This window comes from Saccopteryx leptura, chromosome 1, assembly GCF_036850995.1.
Source record: "Saccopteryx leptura isolate mSacLep1 chromosome 1, mSacLep1_pri_phased_curated, whole genome shotgun sequence".
Classification (NCBI taxonomy): Eukaryota; Metazoa; Chordata; class Mammalia; order Chiroptera; family Emballonuridae; genus Saccopteryx; species Saccopteryx leptura.
In genome coordinates, this window is record NC_089503.1 from 122,681,219 (window position 1) to 122,705,848 (window position 24,630).

A 24,630-nucleotide genomic window follows, 5' to 3' on the forward strand; every position below is an offset into this window, starting at 1 on the left:
TGTGGTAGGGGAAACAAGGGGGAGGGGCTAAGGATGAACCCTAGATTTGCTGAGAGATCTAGATGGATGATAGGGCTTATAACTGAGACAGGAAATATTAGAAGGGAATCAGGTTGAGTGGCAAGGTACAAAGACTGTGAAGTTGATTTGGGGTACGTTTGATATTTCACAAATTGTGTTTAAGCTGAGAAATCCAGTAGGCACGTTGGGTGTGGGTCTTGCCTGGAGATGCAAAATGTTACTAACTGCACAGGCATAGGTGAGCTCACCTGCAGACTGAGTGGAGCATGAAACAAGCAGAGGCCAACGGCAGGGTTTGACTAATGGTCCAGAAGGAGATAAGGCTGCAGAGGAGACCGGGAAAGTGATCAGAGCTGGGAAGATATCAGGTTTCTGCTAATGCCCATCTCTCATACTGCACTGATTTGAGTTAAAATAGGGACACATTAAATTTTGAAATTTTGATTAAAGTTTCTAAATTTAAAAGATTATTGCATATTTTTGATCCTAATTAAAATTTTTTGATATAATTGACATACAACTTTGTATGAGTTTAAGCTGTACAACATATTGATTTGCTACATTTATATTGAAATTAATTATATTGCAGCATTAGAACGCCTCTTTCAACACATAGTTATCATTTTTTTTTCCAGTGGTGAGGACAGTTGAGATCTAGTCTCTCAGCAAGTTTAATGCTTATAATACAGTTTTGTTGTCTGTAGTCACCACGCTGTGCATTAGGCCTCTAGAACTCATTCATTTACTAGTTGCAAGTTTGTATCCTTAAACATCTCCCATTTTCACACCTCCCAGTTCCTGGTAACCACCGATTCACCATTTCTTTGAGTTTGGTTTTTAAAAGTCCAACTATAAAGGATAGCATATTGTATTTGTCTTTCTCTTTCTAATTCTAATCTAATGTCCTCCAGGCCCATTCATGTTGTGGCAAATGGCAGGGTTTCCTTTCCTGTCTTAGTTGAATAATATTACATTATTGCATCTCTTCTGTTCTCTTTCTTTCTGGAAAAACTTGTTGGGAAATTTTTTGAAAGTTAAGGCATTGTTATTTAGTAATATCTATATTGCCATCCCTGTCCCTAAATGTACATCTATATACACAAATGCAATTTATTCTATTTCACAAATACCTTATACAGATTTAGGAATATGAATATTTATAGATACATATGAAGCAAAGAGTGAAGATAAGATCTCTGTTGAAGAGCGATGTGGGGGGGGGGCAGAGCATCGCCCCCTGGTGGGCAGAGCGTCGCCCCCTGGTGGGCGTGCTGAGTGGTTCCCGGTTGGGTGCATGCAGGAGTCTGTCTGACTGTCTCTCCCCGTTTCCAGCTTCAGAAAAAAAAAAAAAAAAAAAAAAAAAAAGATCTCTGTTGAACCTAGACCATTCAAGAAGGATGTGTGATTTTCACGTGATAACATGAGAACTTGCAATTTTAATAGGACATCTGTATCAGTGCTGTGAAAGAGAGAGACATTGAGCAGAAGCTGAGGCAAGTGATTAGTGAATGGGACAGCAGAACATTTACATTTGGCAGCTTTAAAACCCGTGGGGAACTGCTCTTGCGAGGAGACAGCACCTCGGAAGTCATCGCCAGCATGGAGGACAGCTTGATGCTTCTGGGCTCACTCCTGAGCAACAGGTAGAAAAATCTCCTTTTTTTTTCTTTCTGAGATTTAAGAAACCACGAGACCAAGCATTTCAAGGAAATTAATGTTTAAAAAGTGCTATAAGCCCTGGCTGGTTAGCTCAGTGGTAGAGCATCGGCCTGGCGTGCAGAAGTCCCAGGTTCGATTCCCGGCCAGGGCACACAGGAGAAGCGCCCATCTGCTTCTCCACCCCTCCCCCTCTCCTTCCTCTCTGTCTCTCTCTTCCCCTCCCGCAGCGAGGCTCCATTGGAGCAAAGATGGCCTGGGCGCGGGGGATGGCTCCTTGGCCTCTGCACCAGGTGCTAGAGTGGCTCTGGTCGCGACAGAGCAACGACCCGGAGGGGCAGAGCATTCCCCCTGGTGGGCAGAGCGTGGCCCCCTGGTGGGCGTGCCGGGTGGATCCCGGTCGGGCGCATGCGGGAGTCTGTCTGACTCTCTCCCTGTTTCCAGCTTCAGAAAAATACACACACACACAAAAAAGTGCTATAATACCCCTCATACAATTTACTTAATATTAACAACACTGGTTTTAATTTTGGCCTTTGGCTCAGCATGTGTAAGACTGTTTTTATTTCATTATCCCCTATTTGTGGAGTGTGTCCGAGACCATCAGCTGGACAAAGGAACACAACTTGTGATTAGCTACTTGGATCTTGTGGAGCGTGCAGCTTTGCTCTGCCACGCCTCACTGCACAGCTGACGGACACCTCAGCAGGCTCCAGAGGCCAGGGGGAAGTTATTCTGAATTTCAAAATAATCCTTCTACCTGGAAAACCTTTTTGCCGACAAGTTTATGGGCTAGAAGTATACATACTTTAATGATCAAGACAGAGTGAATTTAATTCCTAAAGTAAAACAGTGCAGACTGATAACAGTCTAACATTTCTATTTGACATAACAGCAAAGCCATCGCGTTTTGGCCTTGCAGGTCAGAGTCACGGACTTGCATTTCCTTGGTTCATTGCTTCCCTTTGCTCTTTCTGAAATGATTTTGTTCACTAGGATCTTCTCGAATAGATGATAATTGTGTGGAATGTGGATACCTATGAGATGCAAATTTATTGTTATTCTATCTTTAAAATGCCATTCTTTTATCTGTGTATATGTGTATCAATAGTTTTAATGTAGGAAGTAATAACTACTTAAAATTTTTGTTCTTTCCATTTATTGGGTATATCTAAGTGTTTGAAATAAATGTTATAGAATATAAAATTAGGTCTTAGAGATTTAGGCCATTGGTTACATCGAGTTTGAACTACTTAGAATTTGGTGAGTAATAACAAATTTGGTTATTCATAACCAACCAGAATGAGGGACAGCTGGAAAGTGATATACCTTAGGGAGATAGAAAAGGCACACATACAATTTAAGTAAAAATTATCTGTGTTATGGATGGGGAAACTTTTCTTACCAATGGCATCAAATTCACAGAGTTGTGTGAGAAACACGTATTCAGCATGAATTTATTGAATAACTACTATGTGCCATGTGCTCTTTTAGGTGCTATAAACATTAGTTAATAAAATAAAGATCTTTAATGCTATGGAACTACATGCTAGTGAAAAGCATAAACAAAAAGTTTTATAAAGATGTGTGAAATATTTTACAAGTAAGAGTATGTAAATTAAAATTTATTCACTGATATGACTAATATTTGAGAAGACGTCAAGTCCATGTACTATTGGAATGGAAAGATCAATAAAGGAGAAGAAAGTAAAAAGGAAAAACAATGAGACTGGATAGGCTGTATAATCATTTTAGGTTAAGACTGTCTTCACGTAACAGAAGCACCATATACATCATGAACAAGACTGGAGATTTTGTTTCTCTCTTATGTAAAAGAAACTCCAAGGTTGATGGTTCCGGTTGGCATGGGGGCTCTACAATGTTATCAGGACCCAAGTTTTGTCTTGCTCACTCTTCTGTCTTTTCAAGGTGTAGCCCTTCTCCTCCATATTATCCTGTTCATCCAATGCTGATGCTCACTCTTCATTTAGAAGCATGATTCTCAGCCTTGGCTACACACGTGACATTCCTAGGGAATTAAACAAACCCCATCCACGGAACCACACCACACATTCATTGACTCAGCGTCTCTGGGGATGAGACGGAGGCAGGCATTGGTAGTTCTTAATGTTTGCCGGACAATTCCTAATTGCAGCTAAGGTTGAAAACTATTGATGTGATACTTAGTCCTGGGACTGCACATTGCTGCAAAGGAGGCTGGGAAATTCAGTATTTTAATTGGGCAGCTCTGTGTCCAGAAATTGGGTTCTTTATTTAAAGAAGGAGGAGAACAAGACATTGGGAGACAACTGTCAGTGTCTGCCTCAATAGTAAAAAGGAAAGGTAGGTTAACTATGGAAGAGGCAGAAATATGACTATCAGGGTATTCATGTATACATACATAGGTCCTCACACACATACACAATGAGTAGTTTGGATATGAGCGGATGGCAAGATGGAAAGAGACAGAGAAGAGGGGAGGCTAAGGAGTGATTCTAAATAGTATCATTTTGAAAATTGAATTAGTTGTTTGGCTCCCACCAATACCTCTGTAATTGCTCCATATTGTATGAAAAACCAGGGACACCATGGGAAAGACACAGAAGCTCAGTAGTAACATTATTACTCTCTTGGCCATAGCAACAATGACCACAATTATACTACTGTGGCAGCAGACTGGGGTCAGACCTCATGCCTGATTTGCTCCTTAGGGGACATGTCTCCCACCTCTCTATACTCTGAATCAAAAGGGAAAAAGTTAGTCTAGTGGTGTCCAATAAATGGTGGTGAATTAATTACTTGGTAGCATCATTTTAAAAGCCTCACAAGTTATAAAGGAGTAAGTACAAATTAGGATTTTAAAACCCCTTTTTAATTTGAAAACAGCAACAATAAAATGAAAGCATCAAAAAAACCAAACCAAAACAAAACAAAAAACCTAAATGCTGACCATATTTCCTGTTTTAGGTACAATATGCCATTCAAAGCCCAGATTCAGAAATGGGTGCAATTACTTTCCAACTCAACAGACATCATTGAGAACTGGATGATGGTGCAAAACTTGTGGATTTACTTAGAAGCCGTCTTTGTGGGAGGAGACATTGCCAAGCAGCTTCCCAAGGTTTTAGAATTTCTTTCTGATTTCATCAGGTGTTTAACTGAGAGACCTAATAACTAATAATTATTTTAAAAAATGTAATTCAACTTCTGTTGGCCAACCCTCCCCCCTTGTGGGTTTTTTTTTTTTTTTTTTTTTTTTTTTGTGGTTGCTATTGAACTGTTTCAAAGAGAGAGAAATTATGAAAAAGAAGGGGTGTGAAAACCAGAGCAAGAATGTGATGCAATAAAGCTGTGAGGTTTTGTAGGAAATGGAGGGTTAAAAAAACAAAGAACGGATGCCTGCATAATTGATGTAGTTCTTCACAAAATTTGAAGGTAGAATCTGGAACAGTGTTGAATTATGAAGTAGTTAGCTTGACAATGGTAAGATAATTTTTTCTTCTGCTACTGACAGTTTAAAATAACTCACACTATACAATATACCCAATTATATTTGAACTGTAAAATTGAGGGGTGGAAATCTGTAGGAAAAAAATCTCCCAAACAGAAAGGCCCTCTCCTCAAGTGTTGAATATGCTTTCCTCATCAAATTGTAATCATCTCACTAGTTAGATATGGAGTGTATTTTGAGATAGTTTATTTTTTAAAAATTTTTTTTACCAAATCTCAAGGATTCTTTCTCAATTACCTTAAGTTGTTTGCAAGATTATAACATTTTAACAATATATTTGAGTTTTAGAGGCATGATTATGTTGAGTGTTCTTTTTACTTAGGGTATCCTAGCTTTCTCTTTGGTTCGTTTTCAGTTTAATTGTAGAGGACAGAGCTGTTAGCTGATTTATTCTTTTGGATACCAATGAATGTTTCCATACACACACACAAAATTTTTTTTTTTTGTATTTTTCTGAAGCTAGAAACGGGGGGAGACAGTCAGACAGACTCCCACATGCGCCCGACCAGGATCCACCCGGCACGCCCACCGGGGGCGACGCTCTGCCCACCAGGGGGCGATACTCTGCCCCTCCGGGGCGTCATCTGTTGCAACCAGAGCCACTCTAGCGCCTGGGGCAGAGGCCAAGGAGCCAACCCAGTGCCCGGGCCATCTTTGCTCCAATGGAGCCTCACTGCGTGAGGGGAAGAGAGAGACAGAGAGGAAGGAGAGGGGGAGGGGTGGAGAAGCAGATGGGCGCTTCTCCTGTGTGCCCTGGCCGGGAATCGAACCCGGGACTTCTGCACGCCAGGCCGATGCTCTACCACTGAGCCAACCGGCCAGGGCCCATACACAAAAATTTTAAGTATTTATTTTTGCTTTCATATTTGTTCATTTTTTTTTTTTTTTTTTGCATGTGCTTGAGAGAGACATACATTGAAAGGAAGGCAGAGAAATGAAAAGCATCAACTCATAGTTATGGCACTTTTAGTTCATTGATTGCTTCTCATATGTGCCTTGAACTGGGGGCTCCAGCCATGCCAGTGACCTCTTGCACAAGCCAGCAACTTTGAGCTCAAACTGACTTCCTTGGGCTTCAAGCCACTGACCTTTGGGCTCAAACCTGCAACCATGATCCCACGCTCAAGCTTGTGACCTGTACTCAAGCTGGCTGAGCGTGAGCTCAAGCCAGCAACTTTGGGGTTTCAAACCTGGGACTTTAGTGTCTCAGGTTAATGCTCTATCCCTGCGCTACCACTGGTCAGGCTTTTTTTTTTTTAATCGGCGGCAAACAATGTCAGATTGGATTTACTAGTAGAAACTTGCACATACAATATTGAAGGAACTCGGTAGAGTTTCTTGCTCTCATATTTACTAGTACATGTTCACTGGAAAAATAAAGTTTTAATGACAAAACTAAAAACCATTCCCACTCCTTCTAAATAATCTGCATTTTGCATTTTTTTCTGAAAAAAAATTTATTAAATTTTTTCCGCAATATTAGTAGTATACTAAAATTAATTTTGTATCATATTTTTAAATGATTATTTTATTTTCTAAATACACAAACAATTCAATGCTCAGTGTAGGAAACTTGAAAAATGTAAAAGTCACTTCATTTAGAGATGACTGGTGGAAACAATTGGCAGTGTCCTTTCTTTCCAAATTGTCCCGTATTGTATTATTACTTTTGTATCTGTTTTCAGTTAACATAATGGGGTGCCAGGGGTGAGCTAAAGGTTCTTATTTAAGAGAGTGGGTGGTAGGTGCAAAAAGCCCGAGGAGAACTGAACTGGAACATGTGTGACATTTCAGGTCAGGGTATCCTGACCTGGTCAGAAACCTGGCCGTTGTGGGAAGTGTGGGAGGTGCGCTGACCTTGAGATCCAGACGTGTCCATGTGTGCCCTGTCACTTCATTTTTATAGGAAGCCAAGTGCTTTTCCAATATAGATAAGTCTTGGGTGAAGATCATGAATCGAGCGCATGAAATGCCAAATGTGGTCCAGTGTTGTGTCGGAGATGAAACCATGGGGCAGCTATTACCACACTTGCTGGACCAGTTGGAAATATGTCAGAAATCCCTTACTGGGTAAGTTCACTGCTGTGTGAAGGCTTTCTTAGCATCCTACAGATGGAGGGGACTGGAGAGATTAGACAGAATTAGTAGGTCATTTTTCTTTTGCTGAGACCTAGTTGCATGGATAAAACTGATAGTTTGGAGCATTATAGTCTGAGTATTTACTAGATTTGTCCTGACTTTGGAATTTTATAGTATTTAAGGCATTTTCCATTACTGGGACCAGATCTTGTAAACATTCTCATACAGTCCTTGCTTTTAAAAATTAATACACCTATTTTTCTGATGCCCTTCTAGTGCAAGTATCTGAAAAACCAAAATATTCAATTATACTCAACCAAGAACAATTTGAACATTTTGTGGTGTACACAAATAGTTGAGATTATAACAAGATCAGTATGCACCAGTATGCACACTCCTATGTATATGGAGGCTGAGTGAATTCCAAGAGTAGTAAATATTTTTCCTTTTTCCCCTTTGGTGAGTCAAAATAAAATTATGTAAGTAGAAGTATGTTAAATAATAATACTTTAAAAATAGTTATCTACACATGGTTTTATTTTTTTATTGAGGTATAATACATATAACATTACATTAGTTTCAGATGTACAACATGATTAGATATTTTTATATATTGCAAAATGATCGCCACTATAAGTCTAACTAACCTCTGTTAGTATACATAGTTACAATTTCTTTTCTTGAGATGAGAACTTTTAAGATCTATTTTTAGCAGCTTTCAAATATGCAGTACATATTAACTATGGTTATCATGCTGTACATTTCATTGCTAGGACTTATTTTATAACTAAAATGTACATGCTTTTAAATATTGTCCCTTCTAAACTGTTGATCTTCTTAGAATAGTCGTATGTATGGAGAAATTGTGGGTACACTATTGATTATTGTACTAGTTAGGGCTCTCTAAAGAAATAGAACCAAGAGGATACACACATACTCACCCTCAGAATTCTTTTTTCTATTTCATTCTTTCTTTTTATTATGGACATATTCTACTGTATCATCTGATATTTGGCCATTATTTTATAACTCCTTGGAGAAAAAGTCTAAAATTACTCACAGTTTTTACTGAGTTCCCCTTGGCTTTTGGATTTGTTACCAAGGAGAGGTTGTAAGCCAAAATATGTAAGCCAAGTATAAACACTGGAGTCCTAGTGTTTACACAAATAGGACACACTCCTGCCGAGGCTTAGGATCTGCACTGCTGGAAGGGTCTTCACAGATCGGGAATATGGTGTCTTTGACACAGCGGTTTGGTTGTCACGTTCCACATGCTGCCTTCCATCCTGGTCTAAATGGTTCCCAAGAGAATCAGTCAGACTGGTCTACTGTGAGGAGGGCAAAAAAGGGTGAGGAATTGGCAAGGAAGTTACTAAGAATAAAAATCAAAGTTGTAGAACATAAGAAGGATTAGGGTATTTAAAATGATAAAATTAGCATATTTAAAGTAAGGACTGTAAAAAGCTAATGCAAACAAGATCAAACACTGTGAGCATTAAAATAAGACTTTAAGAAAAGGAGGGGCAATGAGGTATAAGAAGAGACCCTTTGGGCCACCAATCTCTGCTTTTATCCTTCCCTCGCTTTGAGGCCAAACTTTGTGCTTTTCACATGCTCAAAGGGAATAAATCTAAATTGCCCCAACAGTAGCTTGTAATGTTGTTTTACTAAATATCCTGTGACAGAGGAAGAGGATCACAACATACACTGTCCTCCCGTCAGACACGCCCTTTCTGTCCCAAGTCCCTCCCTCACCAGCAGCCTCTCCTTACACCTCCTTCCTTTCTTGGCCTCATTCAGACTCTGAAAAAAGCCCTTTCTTTTGTGTCGAGGATTTAGCTCTGACCCTCATCCTGGATGTCCTACTGGACAAAACCAGTGCCCAGCAGTTGACTGAGTGTGGACTGTCGAGGGTCTCCCGCGAAGCCCTCTGAGCCGGCTGCCTGGCTACCGCGTGGGACCCAAGTCGTCTTGTAGCAAATACTCTAAGAGGATTCTGCTTCTAGGAAATGAAAATAACTCCCCATAATTTTACACAGGAAACAAATACTACAAGCAGATAAATAATACAAATAGAAAGTAAGACAAATAGTTCAAAGGAAAGAATAGAAAGGAAAAAAAGATTTAGAAAGTATTTCTGGTAAGATTTCAAAAAGGAATTGCAATGAAAACTGCATTAATGACCATATATCAACATGCGCTAGAAAATGAAGATACAGAGGTATGGGTATGAGAATAACAGGAAAAGATGTCTGTAACACAAGGAATCACAATAAAATAGAGCGAATGGAGACCCGGAAGTGCGGTTGTAAGCAGGACAATGACGGTAGCGCTGAGGTTTGGGCAGCTCCTGGAAGCGGAGGACAGAGCCCATGCCCTCTCCCGGAGCTCGGAGCTTGTTTGTAACGGGACTTTGCTTCTGCTTCGGTGATGGATTCACTGGATTTTTAAAGATACGATTCCACGAATGAGATGCGTCCTTTATCTGACAGCACTGTGACTCCAAGTAAAAATAAACAAAAACATCCTGTGTGTATTTTTTCTGTTTTCTACAAAGAACATGCAAGATTTTTCATGCATTCATTACACTTATGAAAAATTAGGAGATTCTTCCAATAATTCTGGAAAAAGAAATGTTTCCCCATCAGAAATCAGAATATGGAATGCTACTTGGCAAAATTAGTAACAAAACCAAACTATTGAATAGTCTGTTGGGAAATCAGATTGTCTCACACTCTTCCCCCCTTTTTCCATCCAGGTGTGTTGACACGTTTATCTTTTCCCGTCCCGCTTAGGTACTTGGAGCAAAAGCGGCTTTGCTTTCCTCGGTTCTTCTTCGTCTCAGACCCGGCCCTTCTGGAGATCCTGGGCCAGGCCTCGGACGTGCACACGATACAGGCCCACTTGCTGAATGTGTTTGACAACATTAAAAACGTCAGGTTCCATGAAAAGGTTTGCCTAATTCTAATTACCGGCCAGCAATGACCTTATTTTAGGAGCTCTGCTGTCTTCATCAGATAACTCTCTCAGATTGTGTTTACAAAGGGTTACTTCCCTCACCGGTAGCTCTTAGCCAGTGATTAAAAACAAACCTCTGGGCTCAATTTACCTTCAGAACTGTGTGATTTTTCTAAATATCCAAAGTGCATATTTAAACAACAAATGGTTTAATTAAGAATGTACTGTATATAGCTTTCAGGGTGTTACATGCTAAGTTAACTTTGGAAATTTGATAAAACAAAGAAACCTAATAAAAAAGTACCTGGTCTGAACAGAATTCCCCACTTTGATGTTGGCATGTTGGCTGTTTTTCATTAGCCTTGATTGAAATCTCTCTCTTTTTTTTTTTTTTCCTTTTAACACTCTCAACAAGTTTCTAGAATCATGGAGTTGTATGGGTCCCAAAAGAGATCATTCTATGTGAGGGAGAATACATTTGCACAGCTCCCAGTGATACTCTCTAATCCACTCCTTCTTCCAAAATTCCCTGGGGAAACATATATCATAAATAGTACTGAAGTTGGTTTTATGCAGAACAACATTCAAGAGACATTTGACAAACTGTTGGTAATTTTTGACTTACTGTGCTACTGTTATGCACAAGAATCATGGAAATGCTTGTCAGGGAGCCCTAATCTGAGTGGGAGGGGTATGCGAGAAGACTTCCCGCAGGAGAATATGGTGTTTGAACATGTTTTTGAAGGTGAGTGGAACATAACTGGGCAGGTGAACAAGGGGCGCATGGTCCGGTCAGAAGGAAGGGCAAGTGGATGAGTAGGCAGGACTGTGGGTATGTGAGGGAGTGTATTAGTTTCTCAAGGCTTTCCTGGATAGAAACAATGGAAGTTTTTTTTTTTTTCACACAGTCCTGGAGGCTGGAATTCCAAATTAAGGTGTCGGCAGGGTTGTTTCTTGCTGGAGACTGAGGGAAAATCTGTCCCATGCCTCTCTCCCAGTTTTTAGTGTTTGTCAGATACCTTTGGTATTCCTTGGCTTGTAGACCATCACTTCAACCCTTGTCTTTGTCCTCACATGACATTCTCTCTGTGTGTCTGTGTCTCTGTGTCTAAATTTTCTAATCTTTCTAAGGACACCAGTCATTGGATTATTGTCCACCGTTATCTAGGACCTCATTTTGTTTGATTATATCTGCAAAGACTCTATTTCCAAATATGGTCCCAGTCACAAGTACTGGGCATTGGGCTGCAATATATAGTTTGGGGGTGGTGGGTGGAGCACAGTTTAATCCACAACAAGAAGTGATGAGTTTGAGGCATGGACCAGATTCCAAAGGCCAAGTACATCACACTGTGGAATTCTACTTCTTCGTGAATGTGCCAAAAGACATGGGAGGTTTTTATGCAGGGCAGTGACCTAATTTGTGTTTCAGGAAATTTCTCTGGCTCAGTGTAGGTGGTGGAATAGAAGGTAGCATGGAACCCAGTGTCAGGAGTGACTGCAAAGTCTGGATGGAAAGGGTTGAGCTACTACAACAAAGCCTTGACTGAGAGAATGGGTGGGGAGGAAAGTAAGACATGGGAATGATTTTAAATCAGTGTTTGTGTAGATCTGCCAGATGTGTTGGTTGAAAGAGGGGATTGAATTACCCAGGAAGTTTTTTGTGACATTTTGCTCAAATCCTTCTGCTATAGCATTAGTACTTCATGGTGCTAGGTGAAGCTTCTTTCTCTCACTGTATATTAAAGATAATTTAAATTTCCTCGTTTTTAGCCTCCGTTCTTAGTAATTACTTCTTCTCCCCCCCCCATTTTTTTTTCAAGTTGAGAGGAGGGGAGATAGAGAGACAGACTCCTACATGTGCCTTGACTGGGATCCACTCAGCAACCCCCATCTGGGGCCAGTGCTCTGCCCATCTGGAGCCATACACATAATCGAGCTAGTTTTAGCACCTGAGGTGGAGGCTCCTGGGAGCCATCCTGAGCACTTGGGGCCAGTGTGCTCAAACCAGTTGAGGCATGACTGTGGGAAGGGAAGAGAATGATAAAGGGGTATGAAAGGGGTGGAGAGGCATGTGGGCACCTCTCCTGTGTGCCCTAAGAATTGAACCCGGGACATCTACACACCAGGCTGATGGTTTACCACTGAGCCAACTGGCCAGGGTTAGCAATTACTTCTTAACATAGCACTTGTTTATTTTAATTTACTTTTTGTTTCTACTATAAGGTAATAACAACCTGTGGCAAATCCTGGTTTTGTGGGCTCTAAATCTTATAAAAAAATTATAGATACCAATTTATATTTGGGACCTTGGAAGAGGATCATGTATGTGAGAGGCCCTGAAATTTAAGACTCATTGGCCTTACTAATACAGTTCTAAGTCTGAGATTTAGGATTTATTTCCAATCTGAGATCAAGGGGACAATATTTCACTTACTAAAGAGTAAAAACGATATACATTCACATTTACTTTATAGTCTGTATTCTATTTTTTAATTGGCATGAACAGCCAGAGAGCTGGATAGAGAAGTAGGGAAGACACAATTTTTAACGACTATTTTTAGGCCAGAGATTTAGTCTTAGAGACATGTCCTCCAACACTGCATGATCAATGAAAGGCAGAGCACCATATAAACCCTGTATTTTAGAACCACAAATACCTTGCTATTCTCATCATGCCATACTGCATGGAAATTGAAGTGAAATGACCAGATTAGGAACTCGGTTTGAATTAGAAAACCTTATGAGCAACCAAGAGCTCCTATAGGAGCACACTGTTTAGTACAGAATTGGGAGTTACCCTGTAAGGTGTTTGTGTTGATCCTATTGGCCAGGTCACTGCTGATGTCAACTTGATAAGCTTGTGGTGTGGATGACAGGTTTTTAGAGAGTTTCATTTTGTTTTGGGAAACTAGAGGCTTTTTGATCATCATATTTGTATTGAATATTTCTTTTAGAAAACAAGTTTTCCCCTCTCAAGTATAGACTCTTCAGAATTGATTTAGTATTCCCTTTTAGATTTCATAGATAACTTCTTTTTTACTGTTTTGAAATTGATTTTATATCATATTTTGACTTTTATGCTATAATCTGTAACTTAGCTTCTGTGGGACGGATAACACTGACATGAGGGCAATGGAGGAATTTATTCTTTATATGAATATAGCTATTTTTTTTTTTTTTTGCTTTTAACATAGGTCTATGATCGCATTCTGTCAGTTTCCTCTCGAGAGGGCGAGACGATTGAATTGAATAAACCTGTGATGGCTGAGGGCAACGTGGAAGTCTGGCTTAATTCTCTCTTGGAGGAATCTCAGTCCTCGTTACATCATGTGATTCGCCAGGCAGCTGAAAATATTCAAGAAACAGGTTTCCAACTGATTGAATTTCTTTCTTCCTACCCTGCTCAGGTCAGTGTATTGAAATTGGAAAGTATTTTTTTACGGAACAGTCATTTTAGAGCTCATACATTTTCTACTGTAAACTGGCTTCTTTCTAGTAAACTCTGGACCAATATTGGGATTTTCATAAGTATTTGCCAAATAGAGATAAGCTGAAAGATTTTAAGTACAGATTTTTCGGTTATATATGTATAATATCAATACATAAATGTGTTATAGAGATATTTGATATATTTTGTTTAGTTTAAAGGTTATTTTCTTTACTGAATCTCTATAGTATATAAATCATAAAAATGTACTGAGTGGATGATTTACCAGAAAAATGAGAAATATATGTCAGCATTAAAATACAGAAAACAGTATTTTCTTAGTCGTTGTGATGAGTAAAGATTTTACAAGTATCCACTGCATGTAAGAACCCTGTGTTAGTTTGGGAAAAGCATGTTTAAGACATACGCTTTCTCTGCCAGGAACTTAAAATCTAGCTAGGGAGAAATGTGACTTAAATAGTAAATGACTTAGAATTATAAGAAAAAATTGTAGGTACATCTTGAGTCTAGACATATTTAATTGTCAGGTAACCAATGTCAATAGTGTTTTCCTAGGTTCTGATACAGCATCTCAAGTTGAAGTAATCAAGGATGACATATTTGCATATTAACCCTAACTATTCAATACACTGCAATTTTTACTTTAATTATATTTATATATACTCACGAAGCCCTTTTTATTTCCACAAGGTTGGGTTATTAGGAATTCAAATGATATGGACACGGGATTCAGAAGAAGCCCTTAGCAATGCCAAGTTTGATAAAAAAATCATGCAGAAAACCAATCAGTCTTTCTTGGACCTGCTGAATACATTGATAGATGTTACAACCAAGGATCTGAGTCCCGTGGAACGAGTTAAATATGAGACTTTGATCACTATTCACGTGCACCAAAGGGATATCTTTGATGACCTGGTAAATGCTTTATAAATGCTGTGGCATATATAGAAAAGCACATACTATCTGTGTTTGCCCATTGGAGTGAGTTTGAATGAATTCAATGAAAAGAGTAAATTCAGGCAAAGACTCATCTTTACAATGAGAGCGTATTTGTCAGGTTTCATTTAAGTCTTTAGCCGAATTTTCAGTCATATTCCAATAATCTCTGCTAAGATGTTATTGAGGTAATTAGACTGTATTTTAAAATTCATTATGTGGTTATTTGAAATACTAATATGTCATGTAGCATTCTGAAAAGCATTTGTCATGTGCACCTTTTAGGTATTAGTTCAAGGTTACCAGTTTCTTGCTACGAAATTAATAAGCAATATTGCTAATAGAGCCACTGAATGCTTCCTTTAAGGCTTTTTGATAAATCACTTCTTAAACAAGTACCTTTTATGTCATTGACCACAAGTGGTCTTTACTAATATAGTTTGTGACATTCAGGTGTCATGCCAATTTTTGCCTTTAAAAGAGAATAGGGTGGAAAAGGGTTTAGTAGCTATTGAAAGTAGGAACTGTGAAAAGAAATGAAGTTTGTCCTCCACTATAAAATAGGGCATTAGATAAGAGGCAAGAAGCTCTTATTTTCATAATAATTTTTTGGATCGTGTCTCACCCCATTATGTAAAAAAGATTATGAAAGATTGGTTCTGATAGAATGGGAATAAAGGCAGCACCTTTGAGCAGTTGTGTGCTAATCTCCTTTCTTACTATTTAAGCACCCTCTTTACCTCTCTCAGAAATAAAGGGCTCAGGGTAATTTTAGATTTCTTATTTGTCAAAGAAAAATGATTAAAGTGGCTTAAAATTTTGGTTAAAACATTCAGACAAAAGTATTGCTGAGCAATAACCTGCCATTAGGGTTAGGAATTTTGGCTCTTAGCAAGTCCTAGGAAAAATCATTAATGGAGTTAAAGAAAACCAACAATGTACTTTAACATATTCACAAGAGATGCCTTTTTTTTCTCATCAGATTGTTTACTTTTTCTTTGAATGCCAAAACATGTTTTTCATCATCTTTATTTCATGATTTGGACTGTAGTATTGAACGCTTAAGGGGGAAATTTAAGAAAAGAATATCTTACTATGAAAATATATCATGCTGTTTAAATTGGGGATCACAGGGAGAGGCTATGAATTTTACCATACTCATATCTTCTAAAAGATTTTTTTTTATGCTGATCAACAGATGAATGGGTTGGGTAGTGATGTGGTTGACATCTCTGTATGAGTTGAGTGGTCTCTGAGTTCCTTTTATTTCACGTTATAATATCCATGAATGCTAATGCGTGTATTTAGTAAATAGTTTTCATCCCAGTTCTAACCTGGACCTTTTGCATTTCAGTGTCACATGCATATCAAGAGCCCTACAGACTTTGAGTGGCTGAAACAGTGCAGATTTTATTTTAACGAAGATTCTGACAAGATGATGATTCACATAACAGATGTGGCTTTCATATACCAGAATGAATTTTTAGGCTGCACCGACAGGCTTGTCATAACTCCACTCACAGACAGGTGATGGAAAGGTTCTGTGATTCCACAACCTCTTTCCCCTGGCCCCTGAGATTTTTATTCTCTGGGGTTGTGCAAAGCATTGCTGCTTAATGTTTCTTTAGGTTTTATAAGTTCTTTTATACCAAAGTCTTTGAAATCCGGTATCCTTAACTTGACATATGTCTTCACATGGGGTATATAGGTTTGTGTGTGAAACAGATGTTGCTTCCTTTGCTTTCAGTCTTATAGGGTCAAAGTTTAAGTGACCTCCGTGGACATCAAAATGGGCAAGAAAAGGAATTAATTACCGTGTGTCCATAGGTGCAGATCACGTGGGCCTTGAGGACTGCTTTGGGGACTGTGATACCTATTGTTATTACAAAGACAATTAAGATGGTTTTCTAGCAGGAAAGAAATTGAGTGTTAATGCAGGGAAAAAGCAATGGAGAGGACATTGGCCTGCACATCTGGAGTTCTTAATTATGCCTTCTGCCTGTTATTTACCAGCTGTGTTAGCTAGAGCTGCCATGCAAGTTCCCTGGACCATTACCTCATCTGTAGGGTGAACAGGCTATCTCCAAGGGTCCTTTATTGGCCAATACTCTGTAATTCACTTGGTCTAATTTGAACTTGGTGGCATCAGCCACTTGCATATGCACTGTTCAGGGGTGCTCTGAAGAATTATTTTGAACACAGTGGCCATGTATTAAAATCAGTATTTTGCCTAAGTAGAAGCTGAGGTTGAATATCAGCCATTTTCACAGAATGAATCTCTGGGTGATTAGATCACAAATATTATCAGGCAAAATGTAAAAGTTTGACGTAGTAGCACTTTCGAAAGGCTAGCCTGTTTTTTTTGGTTAATTCATGATTACTGAATGAAATGCTCACTCTTAGCTGAGAATGGAGGATTAATAAGAGTTTTTATTGTGCATCAGTTTACTCTAGAATTTTCTCATCTTCACAATGCTTCATATTCCTTATTATGTCTGGACTGAAGATGATTTGCACTGGATGTTGTAGGACATCCTTTTGAAGTTTTATCTCTGTTTGAAGTGGAGGGTGGATGATCCCAGAATGTGAAGAATTCCTTGAGAAACCTGAGGCTTATATACTTATTTCACATCTCTTCTCTTTTCAAATCTCCAGCGCTTTTCCTCTCTTCCTCTTTCTCTGCTGAAGACCTCGGTTCTCATTTTATTGAGAAGATAGATGCTGTCACAAGAGAGAATGTGCCCTCATTTCCCACTATCATGTCTGCTGACCAAGGCACCTGTCCTTATGCTGCTGGCTCTGCTTCCCGGGTACAGTTAGCACTGCCATCCAAAGCCAACACCTCATACCAATGGTTATTCCTCTCTGGGAGAATCACCAACTTTTGTTTCCTACCGGATCATTCTCATCAGCCTATAAACACACTGTCATTGCTTCCAGAAAGAAAATTCTACTGTGAACCCTTCAGTTTCCTTAGCATTTCTGTGCTTCCATCAAACTCCTGATGTATGCACCATTGTTGCCTTAGGAAGATTTCCAGCATTTTAGAATCAATGCTGTTTAAGAATAGGAATCGAAAGCACTTCTCCTTTTGTGATTAAATACATCTAGAGTGAGATGAATATTTAACAGTGATGTTTCTGATGGATTTGGCTAAATTACATGTTATTGATTCTGTCTAGGTCATGGGCTGGGTCACTGTTCCTTTGATATTGTGATCACTTTCTTCATCTCTAATTCTAGTGACTATTGGGATGGGAGGGAGCAGATAAGGGTGCATAATTAGTTGGAATGGCACAAGTCATTTATTCAACAAATGTTCATAGAGTACTTGGTGCCAAGGTTTAGGCAAATAGTTGGGGGTACAGGTAGGCACCAGACCAAGTTCCTGATATCAGAGAACTTATGGCAATCTGATGCGGGGGTAGAACACTCTGGGAGAGCTTTGAAAGGGCCACTAAATCACATGAAAGCTCAAATCCTAGTCCAGAATGATGACATTCTTGAAAGCAACAAAGAGACTGGAAAGGAAAGTAGAGAAGGGATGGAGTGAGGCCCACATACATGTATGATGATCTGGGGAGAGTATGTGCATGTCTGTAAGCACATACATGGAGATGCTCTGACAGATCTGTGCTCATCTCTGGAGCATACTTCCTAGAGATTATTTAGTGTATGCTCCCAGAAGTTGGTTTAAGATGGGATTATTTAGCAATGTGATTTAATTCTCATGTGACCATTGGCCTCCAACTACATCAAATTATGAACTCTCAAGTTCAAAAAGGGATTGATCTACTTTAATGGCTCCCAGTCTGTTTCCTAGAATACCATTTTCCAGGTGTGTTAGATCGCTGCAACAAAGTTACAAAATTGGTTTCGGAACTGCTATGTACTATTTTTCCTACTTGGAGACTCTCAGTATACATTATCATAAAATATATATACATATATTATTTTAAGAGTTTTGAAGCTTCTTTGACCATAGACCACCCCCTCCTTTTTCCTTAACACGTGTTATCATCCATAAGGATAAATGTATTTTAGAATGCAGTTTTGGGTATGTTATATAGGGGGAAAATGGCCTGGATCTTGGGTTTTTAAAATTTTGTATGGGTTTTGTTTCACTGTGATGTTTAGAAGTCTGTTCTCTATGCCATGCTTTGGTTCTAGTGATGTCTCTGTCCCTCAAGGTGTTACATCACGTTGGCTCAGGCTCTGGGCATGAGTATGGGAGGAGCCCCCACAGGGCCTGCAGGAACAGGCAAAACAGAAACTACCAAAGATATGGGGCGATGTCTTGGGAAATATGTTGTGGTTTTCAATTGTTCGGATCAGATGGATTTCCGAGGGCTTGGGCGGATTTTTAAAGGTAAGGGTTATGTTCTTTTTTTTTTTTTTTAATTTGATGAGAAATTTAAGTTAAGGTGAAATAATGGAATATCTTCCTTATTTTTCAGTTTGACTACACTTTAAAGTCATTGTTCAACTTTTAAAACTTTTTGGAAAATTTGAATCTTCGCAGTGTTGGGTGGATCAAATGTCAGTGCCACTGGCTTTTGTAATATTTCTTCATCACACTGCAGGTTGGGTGTTTGCAGATAAAGTGTCCCACGGGGAGCTATTTTGGGGGCACTCTATGCATGATCTATTCTTTCCACTTTATTTTTGAACCATCTTATCTCTGGCTTGTGTTGGCAGCTGCAAAATGTCTTTTTCCTTGGCTTTCCAAAATTACATACTAATTGAATTTCCCATTTTATTTCTTTGCTAAGGACTGGCACAGTCTGGATCCTGGGGTTGCTTTGATGAATTTAACCGTATCGATCTACCAGTTCTCTCTGTTGCAGCCCAGCAAATTTCCATTATTTTGACATGTAAAAAGGAGCGTAAAAAATCTTTTATTTTTACTGATGGAGATAAAGTGACTATGAACCCCGAATTTGGACTTTTTCTAACCATGGTAAGGAGGATCTACTGAATTTTTGCCTCTTAATCACAGTTTTCACGCATCTCCTTGGTGATATGTCACCCGATTTCAATGAATGGAAATTGGGGTTGTAATTTTCACTCCTGTTTGAAAGCGTTGAGTATTAAACAAAGCTCATATTAATAATTTACCACTTAATCTCTCCAGTGAAAAATAAAGGGAGATAGGTAAATGAATTCTCTGGCTGTCATGACAGATTTGTGGTATGTACATAATAGATTTTTTAATATCATGCTGATGTGTGCTCGCTGCCCCATGATCATACCATTCACCCTTGGCTTTTATTTTGTATAGAATCCTGGCTATGCTGGGAGGCAGGAACTCCCGGAAAACTTGAAGATTAACTTCCGTTCTGTGGCCATGATGGTCCCTGACCGTCAGATTATCATCAGGGTGAAGTTGGCTAGCTGTGGTTTCATTGACAACATTGTTTTGGCCAGGAAGTTTTTCACGCTCTACAAACTATGCGAGGAACAACTTTCTAAGCAGGTGTGACATTCTGAAGGTTTCTATGTATTTATGCATGTTTCACTTCTCCATTTAGTGAAGTTTTTTCATTTTAACAAATTATAGGCTGGGGTTTTGACAGATACTTTATTGATACAAAGAAGAAAGTTGTGTCATTACAAACATAATTTTACATACATAGTCTTATTAAGGAGTACATTTAAATAAATGAATGTATACTGCATAGAAATGAAGTGAATATGATCTGGACTGATTTAAGAGCCAAAGCATTATGGATATTAATATTTTCTCTTTATCCCACTGATACATTTATCATAATATGTGTTATGTGTTCTCATAGTTTTCAGAAACCTCTCAATCATTTACTCTTCTCACTTCCAAGCTCATTCAGGTATTTGGCCAAGCCCTGCTGTTTGTTTTTCTCATCTATTGCAACTTCTTTGCCAGATTTCTGCACTGTTTAGAGTAGCCGGTTCTGACTTCATGGGATTTCAGAATAAAGAGGCAGAAAATTCATTAATTATTACTTCTGTGCTAGTTATTTATTGCTGTGTAGTAATGTCGCCACAATATCACCAACTTAAAGCGATGCATATTTATTATCCCACAATTTCTGTGGCTTAGGAGTCCTGGCATAACTTTCAGTTGGTCCTCTCCCTAGAGGCCAACAAGGCTGCTGTCAGGCATTAGCTGGGGCAGTGGTTTCATCTGACAGTTGGGTGGAGAAAGAACTCAAGCTCACTCATGTTGTTGGCTCCAGGATTCTCTTCTTTGAGGTTGTAAGACTGAGGCATTCAGTTTCTTTCTGGCTGTCAGGTGGAGGAGGACACTTTCATTCCTGTGGCCTTTGTGTTGTTCTTTGTTACCTGCGTTTCTCCAATATGGCCACCTGCTTTCTCAAAGTCAGCAAGGGAAAGAGGTTCCAGTAAGATGAGTGCTACAACTTCTGTTAGTCAGAATTCTTCATAGAAACAGAATCTTAAGTTCGATATATATTTAGAATGTATATTTAATATTTATATATTATATAAATTATATAAATAATGTGTTATCTAAAATAAATATATTATATAAACATATATAAAAAGAGATTCTGGTTCAGAATTTTAGCTTCAGAGATATGAGGACATATTCTTATGGATGACTGATTAAGAAGCTCAAGCAAACACCTGTACTCCAAGAGGAAGTTTATTTCTTTCTCCCTGTCAAGATAATGCCTATTCTGATCTAAGGGCTTAAATCAGGGGTAGGGAAACTTTTTGGCTGAGAGAGCCATGAACGCCACATATTTTAAAATGTAATTCCGTGAGAGCCATACAACGACCTGTGTACGTTATGTATTATCCAATAAAATTTGGGGCTCCAGCCACCCACAACCATGAACATGAGCAGTAGGAAATGAATGGATTGTAATACATGAGAATGTTTTATATTTTTAACAATTTTTTTTTTATTAAAGATTTGTCTGCGAGCCAGATGCAGCCATCAAAAGAGCCACATCTGGCTTGCGAGCCATAGCTTCCCGACCCCTGGCTTAAATGAATGATTGTACAAGAGAGGACTCTTTTGGGTATTCTCTATTTGCTCAGAAACATTGACAAAAAGTTCATTACTTTGCTAACCGTACAAGCTTTCTCAAGGAAAATCAGCATTTATTCGTTATCATGAACAAGTCTGCTATCAAATTGGTATAGTTTTCATGTGTAAGTTAATATAGCAAGTGAGCATGGCAGACGTCTGATTTTTCAGGTACATTATGATTTTGGTCTGCGTAACATTCTATCAGTCCTACGAACCCTGGGAGCAGCAAAAAGAGCCAACCCTGCAGACACGGAGTCCACAGTCGTCATGCGTGTGCTACGAGACATGAATCTTTCTAAACTGGTGAGGCTCACAGATGGAAACGTTCTACTCACTTAAATAGCTGTTCAACTAAATAAGCACAAATGAGATGTAGAAATATTTATTTAATATGCTCACTTAAAATACCTAAGTATCAGATAAAGTGCTGGAGAAAATAACTTTAAATTACACTTTTCCAGTTCTTTTTGCAGTGACTAACATATGCTTATTTCAGTAGAATTCAAATGGATTTCAAAAATCCATGTGTTAAGTTTCCAAATATTTTGAGTCAGTTTTGTGTTTTTGAGCTAAAATCTCATCTTCTTTAAAGTCTGTAGGGCCTGGCAGAAAATTTTATATACATTTTACAAGTGTGTAATAAATTGTGTATCCTTTCTTTTCACGGTCGATCAATTGTCCAGTGTCAGTGGATCTATGTACAGGGTGACAGAATGATATATTTGTATTTCAAAATAAAAGTGTGAACCAAATTCCAATGCATGAATTTGCTACTATCTCTCATTAAAAATTCTTTTTAAATTAGAAATTTTAGACCGTGCAGCAACATTCTAAGCTAGTTATTTCATAAGAAGGTTGTCATGTGGGCAATAATTATTTTCCTTCTTTTTTCTTCTTTTTTTTTCCTCTTCTTTCATCTTTTCCTCTCTTCCTTATTTTTAAAAATAATTTTTAATTCATGAGAAACATGAGGGAAACATTTTTCAATTTCAAAAACATGACATTTTATTTACTAAGATTATGATAAAATAATCTTGGCTGTGTTAGACATCATCAGTTTACCTGGATATAGCTATGATTTTACCAAAATAGTTGGTCTGATTTCCCTTTGTTTTCTTTTTGAGATTGATGAGGATGAACCCTTATTTTTGAGTTTGATTGAAGATCTTTTCCCAAATATTCTTCTGGACAAGGCAGGCTACCCTGAACTGGAGGCAGCAATTAGTAGACAGGTAATACATTTCACAGGGCATCGAGAACATGTCTGTTCCATCTGAATTTTATGGGAATTTAGTGGAGCACGTGCGACCCAAATCTGTAGGTTCCGAGAACAATGCTTGAGGCTGTGACTGCAGTTATTTTATTTCTTGGTGATCAGAGTATATTTTAATATATTATTTAATATGTTATTGCTAATGAATATAATTACATGTAGAATAAATATATTCAGTTTCAATAAAAATTGCTAGGTAATTTGCACAATTTCTGCTATTTACATACAAGGATTACTTGATTAATATTTTCAGGGAATATAGTAAAGCAAACCTCAGAATGTTTAAATTCTATTCATTGTTGGCATAGGACCTAGTTGGATATGACTGCTGTTCTCAGAGAGGCTGTTGCACTCCAGTGACAGAGCTCTTCCTGCCATTGCACAACCTCATGTCCAGGTAGCCATGAGCTAGCGGCCCTGTTATTGATGGAAACCATTCACACCAGTATGCTAGTTAAGGTCTGTGGAGCTGACTTGTTTAGGCTCACATCCCCACCTCATTACTTTACAAGTATTAATCATGGCCAAATCACTTAGTCTCTCTGTACCTCAGTCTCCTTATCTGTAATGTGAAGGTACCAATAGTACTAGTCTCATAATACTTCTTATTATGAAGATTAAACTGGAAGAGTTTGGTACAAAGTAATTTCTGTACCTGTATCTCATAGATAAAAACTACCCAGTGAGTTTATAAAGAGTTTGAAGTTTATATGGAATTTCATTCAACTTGGTATGCTAGAAATTTTCCTAGTTATTAAATGTCACCTTTTAAATTAAACATTAAGAATACATTTGATAATTGAATCTTCATTTTTAATTTACTTAAGGTGTATGTTCAGTGAAATGTTAATATAAATGTATTTATTTCCCAAAGAAAATTGGTGGATGTTTCTTATTAGCTTGGCATAACATTTGATTATCTTTAGCCTGCTTTTTGTCTATGAATATCCATTCTTTTATGCAATATGTATTTTTATTGTGGTAAAAGACATTATATAAAATTTACCATTTTAGCCATTTTTAAGTGGACATTTTAAGGGCATTAAGTACAGTCCCATTATTATGTAAACATCACTACCATCCATCTCCAGAACTTTTTTCATTTTCCTACTGAAACCTCATACCTGTTAAACAATAACACCCTGTTCCTCTACCCCTCACTGCTTGTTTATGCTTATGTGGAGCACAATGGTAAAGTCCTCCTAGCTGTTGTAGCTCAATGTAGGAGTTTTTTATGTTTTCAGGTTGAAGAAGCTGGTTTAATCAACCATCCTCCTTGGAAACTGAAAGTCATCCAGCTATTTGAAACCCAGAGAGTTCGGCATGGAATGATGACCCTGGGGCCTAGCGGAGCGGGGAAAACCACCTGCATCCACACCTTGATGAAAGCCATGACAGGTAAGAGGGTAGCCAACCTGCAATGCTCTGGTGACACATTTAAGTATACTGCTCACAAAAATTAGGGGATATTTCAAAATGAATATGAAGCAATAAGATATCCTCTAATTTTTGTGAGCAGTATAGTTGTGATGCATCAGAGTGCCCCAGAGGAAGCCAAGGTAGATGCATTAATATATTTTTATAGGAGGGAATGCTGCTTTGCTGATTATTGGGTAGATTTTAAAGAGAACATATCACATTAATGGACTATTGAAGAAAGACATTTCTTTCCATCTTTATTGAGATATAATTGACACATACTGTTGTGC

The 24,630-nt window shown here is 38.4% G+C and overlaps 1 protein-coding gene across 3 annotated transcripts in view; it reads left to right on the top strand.

Annotated features, from left to right (window-relative positions):
- DNAH5 (dynein axonemal heavy chain 5) overlaps positions 1–24,630 on the top strand; it is a 316,293-nt gene that overhangs the window by 160,939 nt on the left and 130,724 nt on the right. For all 3 annotated transcript variants that reach the window (XM_066374372.1, XM_066374367.1, XM_066374381.1), the window contains 13 exons: positions 1,465–1,664; positions 4,645–4,798; positions 7,095–7,258; positions 10,063–10,219; positions 13,423–13,635; positions 14,367–14,591; positions 15,967–16,139; positions 18,803–18,981; positions 19,385–19,572; positions 19,894–20,088; positions 21,817–21,951; positions 22,773–22,880; positions 24,166–24,319. In XM_066374372.1, coding sequence (XP_066230469.1) covers positions 1,465–1,664; positions 4,645–4,798; positions 7,095–7,258; positions 10,063–10,219; positions 13,423–13,635; positions 14,367–14,591; positions 15,967–16,139; positions 18,803–18,981; positions 19,385–19,572; positions 19,894–20,088; positions 21,817–21,951; positions 22,773–22,880; positions 24,166–24,319 — 2,245 coding nt within the window. The remainder of the gene's footprint in view (positions 1–1,464; positions 1,665–4,644; positions 4,799–7,094; positions 7,259–10,062; positions 10,220–13,422; positions 13,636–14,366; positions 14,592–15,966; positions 16,140–18,802; positions 18,982–19,384; positions 19,573–19,893; positions 20,089–21,816; positions 21,952–22,772; positions 22,881–24,165; positions 24,320–24,630) is intronic.